The sequence below is a fragment of the Urtica dioica genome, chromosome 8, assembly GCF_054948205.1.
Source record: "Urtica dioica subsp. dioica isolate 48M chromosome 8, U.dioica_male_clone48M_v1_H2, whole genome shotgun sequence".
NCBI lineage: Eukaryota > Viridiplantae > Streptophyta > Magnoliopsida > Rosales > Urticaceae > Urtica > Urtica dioica.
Genome location: NC_142763.1, coordinates 16,089,296 through 16,100,300, shown reverse-complemented (window position 1 = coordinate 16,100,300; position 11,005 = coordinate 16,089,296). Strand labels below are relative to the sequence as shown.

General features: G+C 36.1%; 1 protein-coding gene and 1 long non-coding RNA gene across 3 annotated transcripts; one reads left to right on the top strand and one right to left on the bottom strand.

Moving 5' to 3' along the window:
* Positions 1-303: 303 nt before the first annotated feature.
* LOC149388457 (uncharacterized) lies at positions 304-985 on the bottom strand. Its single transcript, XM_089624834.1, has 2 exons — positions 559-985; positions 304-451 (listed from the first exon to the last, which is right to left on the bottom strand). Exons 1-2 carry the CDS (start codon positions 983-985, stop codon positions 417-419), a joined length of 462 nt encoding a protein of 153 aa, XP_089480960.1. The 3' UTR covers positions 304-416.
* A 6,551-nt stretch (positions 986-7,536) lies between these two features.
* Positions 7,537-10,238, top strand: LOC149388456 (uncharacterized). Of its 2 annotated transcripts, XR_016300973.1 has the most exons (4): positions 7,537-7,934; positions 8,559-8,672; positions 9,038-9,132; positions 10,109-10,210. It is a non-coding gene; the product is annotated as an uncharacterized LOC149388456 (long non-coding RNA). The 2 variants fall into 2 exon arrangements; XR_016300972.1 differs by lacking the exon at positions 9,038-9,132 and having other exon boundaries at positions 10,109-10,238.
* The last annotated feature ends 767 nt before the right edge of the window (positions 10,239-11,005 follow it).

Here is an 11,005-nt window from a genome sequence, read left to right as displayed (position 1 = left end):
GTAGGATATCATTCTTTACCAACCTTTCGATTCTTTCTTTGGATATATGACCCAAACGTTTATGCCACAAGTAAGCAGACGATTCATTAGATAAACCACGTTTAGTACCAACATTATGATGCACGGTTAAAAGAGTTTCAGCAAAAAAGGTATCAAGCTTTAGTTTGTACAAACCATCACAAAGAATACCAGAACCCAATAAAATATTTTGTTTGAATAAACTGAAACATCCATTCCCAAAATTAAAAGAGTACCCAGCTTTATCGAGTTTAGATATGGAAACCAGATTGCGAGAAACAGAGGGACCATAAAAAGTTTGAAAAAGGTCTAAATGATGCCCAGTGTCTAGGACTAAACGATAGGTTCCAATGGCTTCAACTTGGACTTTGGCTCTGTTTCCCATGAGGATGAATTTTTCATTTTGGCTTATGGTTTGGGTCGTAAGAAATCCCTGCATCGTATTTGAAACATGAGTGGTACAACCAGAATCAAGCCACCAAGTATTATAAGGAACTTCAGCAAAATTTGATTCGAAACATACAAAAGCACTAGGCTTACCCTTTCTTTCGAACCATGCCTTACGTTTTGGGCAATCTTTCTGCCAGTGCCAAGTCTTTTTACAGAACCGGCACGCATCATTGCTTAGTTCCTTCTTGTGGATTTGGACAGATGACTCATTAATCTTTGATAGTCCTTGCTTGCCCTTTCCAGTCTTCCATGGTTTCTTTCTAGCTCCTTTATGACCAACGAGATTGGCAGAATGATTTCCCGATTTCTTAAGCCTCGCTTCCTCTTGAATGAGCATACTTTGTAATTCATGCACATTCCATTTATCTTTCAGAGTGTTGTAATGCACATGAAATGTGCCATACTCAGGAGGTAAGGAATTGAGGATGAACGTTACTAGGAAATTTTCATTCACTTCCATTCCCATGGTCTTCAGTCTTGCTGCAATGTTCTTCATTTCGACAACATGCTCATGCATGGTATGAGAACCATCAAACTTCATGGTGGTTAACCTACCCATTAGTGCCCCAGCCCGTGACTTATCAGCCGAGTCGGACTGAGAGCTTTCTTCCACAAACTTCATAAATTCCTTAGCATTTTCAGTTTTCTTAAATGTGGACTTGATGTTGTCTTCTACAGTCATTCGCATAAACATTAGGCTCAGTCTGTTAGATCTTTCCCAAGCTTTATGGAATGATCTTTGGTCAGCGCCGCTAGCATCAGTTAGAGCAGCAGGTTTCTCACTTAAGAGTGCCGAATCAAGATCCAGAACACTGAGGTGAAACTGAACTTGTTCAGACCATTCAGAGAAATTAAGACCATTGAACTTAATAACAGACATGGCTTGCGACTGAAGAGAAACAGGAAAAGAGGCTGCAAAAATAAATAATAATATATGCTCACACATTAATGCTTTGAGTAATAAACCTAATCCATAATATAGATTCAGAATACGTGAAATAAACATAAGATATACATTGAAGTCACCTTTGGGCAGATCAATAATATATACGATAAGATAAACATAAATGATGCTAAAATAAATTTTCACATAATAGGTTATTGACATACTTGAATTAGATATATTTGCAATCTTTGGATATACTAAACATACCTAACCTAGCATATCAATTTACCACCATAATGTTCATGAATTATAAAACGAATAATCAACCTTTGGGCGATCCAAAATGTCTTATAACCGTGAACTTCAATTTACTCATGATAAAAAACTTAAAATATCATAATGTCATTTACTTTAAAAGCATCACATAAACATGAGTAATTGAAATTTATTTTCATTGACACCCAAAAAAAACGTTACAATTCGGTCACTTTGGTGACTAACAAATTGATCATAATATGGATATCAAAATAAAATAATTTTATAAAACATTATTCTATAATTATTATCCTTTGGCAATATAAGACTTTATAAAACCATATCACTTTGGTGATCAGGTTTAAACAATAAAATAATTTCAATTTGCCAGGTCATTAAGAAAAAAAAATGATGTAATATGCATAAGACAAAATCAAACTTCATGAATAAAAGATAATCAAAATATGTCAAATCCTGATATTCACTTAAAAGGAATCTGTTATTCTTAATAGGCAATAAACTAATTAGCCTTAAAATTCAATTTCAATAAAAGGAAAACGTAATACGTACCCTCATCATTAATATACATAAATTGAAGATACGCATATTGAATATCTACTTTTGCACGGGTACTTTCTTTGTAATGCACATCAACAAAACAAGAAAAACATGAAAGAAAAAAAAATATATGAGCATTGACAATTGTAAAAATAAAAGCATCTATCCCACTATGAACATCTACAAAACATCATCAGAGACATGCATAAAGGAAAAACAAACTTGATGCATCATATTACACTCCATGTGTAGATATAGAGTCAATGTGAATTTCTAAGACTACACATGCATATAAAACCTTTTCCTCAAGTCACTGAATATCAATACCCATTATATTTGGACCCAATTAACATAATCGGTGAAAGCTTCTGATAATTCAAACAATGAACACATGACAATAAGAAATCGTAATAGCAGTTGATTCAAATTATTAATTGAACGTACCAAAGCTGTAGCAGGTATAATAATGAGATCGCGTATGCCTCGATCATATCCATAAATCCGAGACATAAACATGAGCGCAAACACATATGGACCAACATAATTTCATCGAGTAATAGCAAAATAAAATAATTCATAAACGGAAAATCACAAGTTTTATAAGCAAGGCTCTGATACCACATGTAAGCATAATTTAAACGATCCTAATTAGCCAAGATCTTAGAACTAGATGATTTTCACAGAACATTAGGGATTGAGAAAACCTACCTCGATCCATGACGAGAGTGACGGTGACGGCAGCGGATGATCACCGGAATTGGTTTCTCTCTCTTGACCTCTTTAGACTTTAGAGCTTTCTTTTGATGGCAGAGAAAACTACGTAATAGGTTGAGAGAGGACCAATCCCTAGGGTTTCACTTTATATAGACCCACCATCAGGGTATAATAGGAATTTACCTTTTAATTAATTAACCAATATAATTTATCTAAAATATTAAACAGATATTGCACGTGGGCCAATACCCACATACAACCCACGTACGGGCCTAGGATATTACGTGGGTTAACATGAATGTGCAAGACATACCCATGTACTTTGGGGGGTTTTATTTTTGGAGGTCTTACGTGTTAGTGTCCGTACACTGGGTGAAAAAAAAGTTACTTCTCTCATCAAATCTGGTGACAGTCTTGATTAAGATGCAACGTGCAGTTTTGAGTTTGTTAGTACTTTTTGAACAAATTTCCTCAACCCCATAATGACCATTCAATTGGGTTAATAAGTAGGGTTATTATTACTGTTTATTACTATATTATTTTAAGTGGGTTATAATATTCAACATTTTGGGCTTCTCAGGTGCTCATCTAACAACTGCTAACTCAGACTATACTTCTATTTATTTAATCTTTTATATGTAATTTGGTTTCCAGGTTTAATTCCTACACGAATTTCACATGAACTCAGCAATAGTGATATAAACTCATGGAAATATTTGGCCACAGTTAATTGCATGTTGAAAACTAGAATTAGAGCTCAGCTCAAATCATATATAGTGATTTTTAGTTAGTGTATATTTTATGGACAATCATGTACCAATCAGAAAGAATGATTGACTTTTATAACATGTTATTAGTTGGATTTTAGGAAGTTGGTTGGAAGCTTGTCAAGTAGTAAAGAAAGAGAGAAATAAGATGAAGAAGGAAAATAAGAAAATACCTCATAAAACATTACTGATTATTTTTTCTTTTGAGAAAACATTATTCTCTTTTTTGAAAGAGATATAAAACACTATTTATTTTGATAGTTTTCACTTTTTTTTTATTACATCTTCTCACCTTTTATTTCATTTTCGATTTTAATGGCTTAGAGAAGGTCAACATAAATAGTTACACGCAAATTTTATTGATTGACATATAAGGTTTTTTTGGCAACAACATACGTACCACAATTTTTAATGTTTCAGACGAAATGAAAACATACGTATTTTATGTATTATGGTCCATTTATATAATGTAAATCCCATTATGAAGTTCAGAGGAAAAAAAAACCCCATTATGAAGGTGATCTAGGCCATTGGAGAGGGTGAAATGGGTAATAGTACATATCATTGATAAGTGCGTGTACCATAAAATTACTCGCTCATAAACATTTATAGGTAATGGTGAATAAAGACATAATAATTGAATTTACAGAAAAAAAGACAAAATAACAGTTGAAATGATTTGGTCCGTTGATATTGTGGAAGATGATAGAGAGTGGGCACGTCCCGTACCGTCGGATGAATTGGAGGACGAACGGTGGGGAGTGTAACTGGACTTGGATCTGATATAAACAAACTGCATCATTTTGGGAGACATGCCCTTCTTTTATTTTGTCTCCGTACATTGCACACTCTTTTGTTTTGTCTCCGTACTGCCATGCCATGTACCAACTAATTAGTTATAACTAATCCACCTCCGATCCATATATTCTTTTCCTTTTTTTTTTAGCTCTCTAGGGTTTTAGTAGTAATTGACTTTAAGGCATACACAATAATTAAACGTAGAGATCATCATTTTATATTCCAGAGGGAATATTTTGCTATAGGCATGTTAAATTGATCCACGAGGGCATAACGCGGCCATTGCGCGTCTTCGTTTCTTTGGAGTTTGGACTTTGTACTTAAATAATAATTTGACCAAATCAATTAAATATATGCATTATGTAGTCGGACGAAAATTGTACATTAGAATAGCGCAATAATTGCTGTGATTCTACTGAAGAAGTCCTACGCCCAATTAAAGCTTGTTGAGTTAGCTATTTCTCATCTTCAACTGTACCTTAATTGTTTGTTAGTACTTAGTATAGTAAATTATCTTGTTGACATCAACATCACACTCTCTTTTGTTTTTGTCCCTGTATTGCCGTATGAAGCTATACTCACTAACCCATAACCGTGAGCATTGTAAAAAATAATACATCAAAATCATAAAATTTCGTATATTTTAACCTCTCGGGTTTTGGTAGTATATATAACTAACTTGTTTCTAAGGCATACAATATATAACTTATATTCCAGTGGGAATATTCTGTTATAAGCCTGTTCAATAATTGAGCCACAGTGCATAACGCGGCCATTGCGCGTCTTCGATTGTTGGATATTTTGTACTTAAATATTAATTTGACAAGATAATATTGAAAATATATGCATGATGTAGTCAGACTGTCAGAGTAAAATTTTACGTTAGAATAGCGCAATAATTGCTGTGATTCTAATGAAGAAGTCCTATGTCCGATTAAAATTATTTCAACTTTATTGTTTTTAAAGTTTGTTGTTATGTAGTTCAGAACAGCCGGTACAATTATTAAATTGAATTTAAATTATAAGAAAGCTTGATTTGCTAATTTATTATTTAAATACTGATTTATTTTGCATGGATCTGAAATTATGAATAAACTTAGCAATTCTTTTATTTATAATTAAATAGTTTAACTTATTTTACCAGTTCAAATTTTAAATGAAAACACCTCCGATAATAAGTTTTATTTGCTAATTTTATTGTTTGAATATTGGAGTAAAGAATATAAATTGAGCAATTACTTACACCCTAGTTTTATTTGGGAAAAAGTTAAATTTTTTGAGATACTTATTTGGATAGTCGCATGTAGAATAATACTTGTATAGCAAATCAATTTTTTTTTTTTTTTAAATCATTTTAAGAAAGTAATCAATGTTTTCATCTTTTATAGCTACCTACTTTAATATATCTGTTTCATATTTAAACTTAGTTAAAAAAATGTAGCTTGAATTTAATTTCGGTTCTTTATATATTTTTAAAAAAATTGAGAAACCGTGGGTAGTTTGTGACACCTTAAGTTTCAAATGGCTTAATAGAGGGTTAGTCTCAAGATAAATATTGGTTTTAATATTATTTTTGTATTAAAAAACTTGAGAATATCAACGTTAAAAAAGTTACTGAAATAAAATTCTAACAAAGTAATAAAAACACTGTTAATAAAATTAACATATAATAGGATTCACCTCTGCCTAGATTCATTCAACAGCCAATGTATCTTAATAACGTGAACATGTTATTGTACTAGTCAATGTATAGGAACGAGACAAAATACACTTTTGTAAAGACAGTGGTGATCGCTTAACTAAACAAGCTTGTACGAAATGCCATCAGACACAGTTCTAAGCCATCATTTTTAAAATTAAAATGATTAGCCGAGCTATCAATCATGAGAGTAAAAATCATATTTGAAATGGGCGAATATTGATGTTTGACTTTTTTTTTATCATTTTAATTTCAGTCGAATTTTCCTTTACCACGAAACTCTTGCAAGCATGCGCATACCATCAATAATTGTATTTTAAATGAGAAATATTGTTGACAGCGAGAAGAGAATTGTTGACGGCGAGAAGGTCTTGGAAAACGTCACATACTTCCGATATATTCAAAAATATATTATGTATATAGATATTAGTTTAGTTTGGAGATTATACGAGGTTGAAATTCGAACCTTAATTGCGCCAAATAATCTTTTATATGTAATGCACCCGTAATTACGTACCTCATTAGGTTATAAACTTCACTTAGAATGATAAATGAGTTAAACGCTATAAAAATAAAAATTATATATTATAAAAAATAATCCGAAGATTTAATCTCATATATAAACTTTTTTCATTTGGCTTAATTTATCATAAGATATAGAGCAGCAAATATATTTAAATGAATGGTAATTTAATTTATAAACTTTTTTCATTTGGCTTTATCTACTATAAGATAGTAACGAATATCTAATTTAAAGTATAAATTTATAAATAACTAAGCCATATTAAATTTATTGTTTGCAAAATAATCAATGTCTAATGTAATGTATAAACTTTTGTAACCGCTCGACTTGTGAATTTGAATAAAATGGACGAGTTTTAATTCAAATTCTTGTTGCATATGAGACGTCCTTAAATTTTAAATATCTTGGAATATGATAATATATAAGGTCGATGAAATTTCGGAATGAGAATATTCGAGTAATCCAATATTATTATTCGAAACATACTCGGAGATTTAAAAAAAATCTCAAGAGTAAAGAATGAATTCCGAAATCCCTTAAATATATTCAAAATAACGAGAAATAATAATAATTTTCTCGGTTATTTTTCAAAATTATTTTTAATTAATTAAGGACAGGATTGTGAGAGTTTATTTTGAAAGGACTTATATGCAATATTTTGAAGGACGAAAGTGAAAGAAAAAGAGAAGCTGGGGTTGATTTGAGAGAGTTGTGGCAGGAGGGGATTGGTCCACGTATGCACGCGTGGCAATAAATGAGGGTGCCACATGGCCACTTTCTCCTCAAATCCTTGCCACCTCACCCTTCTCTCTCTCTTCTCTATTTTCTTCTTCTTCTCCCTTGCTTCACTCGACCGAAACCCACACACGAGCAAACCAGGACAAGCGAAAAAAAAAAAGAAGAAAAGGAAAAACTCTCGGCCGCTCCTCTGCTCATCGCCGACAACCATCATCACCGCCCTCACCCTCGTTCTTCTTCTTCTCTTCTTCTTCCTCTCCTTCGCGCGCCACCACCCAGCACCGAGCTCCACCGCGCGCTCCGGTCCGAGGAAGCACAGCACCGCCGAGCCCCGACGTCGCCACCGCCACCTCTCACTCGCCTTCCTCTCTCTTCCTCTCCTTCGCGCGTCACCGATCGCTGAGTCATCGCGCGCGCTCCGGGTCGAAGAAGAACGACGCCGCCGAGGACCGCCGTGACGCCGGAGCAAGGGAAAAACACCGGGAAGGACGCGAGAACCCTCCGAGGAAGCTAATCTCACGGGTTAAGGTGAGAATTTCGTTTCCTTGAATGAAAATCTCATGAGCTAGGGTTCTTAGATTCAAAATTGGGGATTTTGGATCCGGATTGAATTCAGTGAAATTGATTGGTTTTTATCGTTCATTAAACTCGATTGATGTTGTTTGTAACCTGAATTTGAAGTTTTGATTCGGATTTTTCCTAATTTATCCGAAAATGATGAACTAGGGTTTGAATTGGGGGTTTTTGATTTCGGGTTCGATTTCGGTGCAATTGCTCGGTTTGTTATGTTGTCTGAGCTTGATTATACCTGTGTTTGAGGCTGTGATGATGATGATATTGAGATGTTGAATTGTTTGGTTGAGTATGTTGTTTGGCCGTGTGATTAGTTGGTTTGAAAGCTTGTTGTGGTTGTGATGATGTTGTCTTTGAGTGCTAGTTGGCCGTGTGGCTTGTTTTGGCTATTTTGGTTTGTCTGTTTTGTGGATGATATCTCTGAGCCTCGGTTTGATATGTTGGGATCGTTGTTGTGTTAGGACGGTTCCGGTTAATTGGATTTGTGTTGAGTTCGTTTGTTTGAGTTATGGGTTCGGGTTTTGAGTTATGTGATATCGGAATTTGGTTTTAAGATGTTAACTCGTCGTTGGGTTCCAGGTTTGATTTACAGACATTGACGGACGGACGGGAACCAGACGAGTCGAGAGCGTTGAGATTAGCCTCTGAAGATCTCAAGTTGATAGAGTTATCGAAGTAAAGCTCGATTAACTCGTGAGTTTTAAATCGCTTACAGCGTTTAAATACTCTTATATATGTACTCTCAGTATTTAAATAAATAATTTAGAATTATTTATTTAATAATGTTTATGAATTTAATTTAATTGTTCATTTGGAATTCTCGGTTATTTTTAATTTCGGGTTATTTGATTTATTTAAGACTCGTGATTACTCGTTGAACGTTATCTCGTATCACTCTCGATATGGGATACGCGAGTCTTGAATAAACCTCCGAAAAACCGGGGAATAATAAATTAAATTCTCGAATTCCGAACCGACTCTAATCCCGACAACGAACCCTATTATCTTTAAGTAAACTCGAATCCAATAACTAATGGATGTTCAACTCCGGATGCTAGTTCTTCCGACGTTTCGACAAGCGCCAGGTGCCTCAAGGAACGTGTGAAGCAAGACGTCTTCAGGACTTGTCAAGCGTTCTATCGAACAATTCCGGGTAAGTGTGGAAACATAAGTCAACTACTTACCAAGGGTATAATCCTGTTTGTTTGTGCATTTGTTTGCTAGTAAACAAGAGTAAGTAAAAGCCTAAAATGAATAAACTCGAAAGTTAAGGCTTCGGCCACTCTTGCTTGAAAACTTAGTTCGGGTACGCCCGTTAGGTTCAAACGCTAACTTGAACCAGCCTTGCTTGCTTTGTGTGTGGTTAGACTTCTCTTCTAACTCTAGGAAGTAGGTTAGAATCGAGAGGACGGAAGAGCGATAGACTCTCAAATTCAATCGAGAGTAGAGAGTTCGAAAGTCACATTTCGAGCTTTCAACTTAAAACACTAAACGAGCTTCAAAGGGAAACAATAATTTCTTTCGGGGTTTATCCCGTCACGCTCTTCCGTATATAAGTTTAACGTGTACGCTGCTAGCTGCAGTGTACCCAAACTTTAAACTCGTGTCGGTGGTACTCACAAGTCCCTGACTTGTGCTTAGCGGGCCATGTCGGTCCGTGCGCCGAGTACTCGAAGCAATGGGAGATGGTCGCGCATCGCGAGCTCATTGCTTGCTGGAAGACTCACCGGAAGCTGCCTTGAGCACACCGGGGCGTAGTGGGTGATGGTCGCGGTTCGCGAGCTCACTATGCCAGAGACCAGTGGCGCTGACGTCATGATGAAGGAAGTACCACTAGTGGATCCCAGACATGTGTTAAAACTTAGATCAGTTGACGACTGCTGCTCGAAGTTGAAAACTGGTCTCTAGTCGGACCAGAGGTTATAGCAGTGTGGAGTGTATAACCTTGCGGGACGGCTAGTATTCTAGGATGCGCGCTCATTAGTCACTTTTAGGTGATAGCTGCATCCTGCATTCTTGTTTGCTTGTTCGCACGTCATATGCTTTGCATTAGCTGCTTTTCTTTCATAAGCTAGACTCCCGCTTGCTGAGTCATTCGACTCATAGTTTTATGTCCCTTGGTAATGTAGATAAGGGCAAGGCGGCAATGTAGACGACCAAGAAGGAAACTGAGACGGAACGCGTATCTCTTGACCTACGGGCTATGGGTTCTGGCTCGGGAAGTAGACCTCTATATATAATGTTTTGAATAATATCGACTCTTCCTTAAATAATATCTCGCGTGTATATGTAAAGTCGGGAGCTTTTATGTACATATATATGTATGTATAAGGGTCGATATACGACTTTTAGTTCTAAAAGAAAAACGAAGAATTTCCCGAGATTTCCGATAACCACTTTTGTTGTAAACGTTTCCGCACTTTTAATAATATCGTATTTCATATATTATATGTTTTGTAAATTATGTATTTACTTTAATTGTTTTGTTTACATTATATTATTCATATATGTTATGCTCCCGCTACGTGATGTTGGTTCCGTCGAGTCGCGGCTTGCGGGCGAGGTGACGACGCTCGCGGGTCGTGACAGATTTTGTGGTATCAGAGCCCAGGTTTAGCCGTTTCTGTAGACCTGAGATACATGTTCTGGTTATGGAAAAGTGTTGGAACTTGTGCTGACCGTTGGCCTGTCGTTTTGGCAGGTGGAATGGCTCAAGTGACGATACTATCCTACCCGGAGGCTCTCGCATCTGTTCCTCCTACCGCTCCGACTTTCAGCGGGGTGAGGGGTACACTTACGTGGGTGCGATGGATTGGTACTACCATCGAGTGGATGGACGCCCTTGCTATCCCTGAGATGTTCCGTACTAGTATTGCCACGACGCTCTTGCAGGGACCAGCCTGGACTCGCTGGACCCGGCATGTAGCGCTGGGTAGTCTGTATCGATCATGGGACATGTTCCAGGCCATTATGGGGGCCACTTTTTCAGCCCAGGGGCGCACGGATGAGTGGAACGAGTTCGCTCA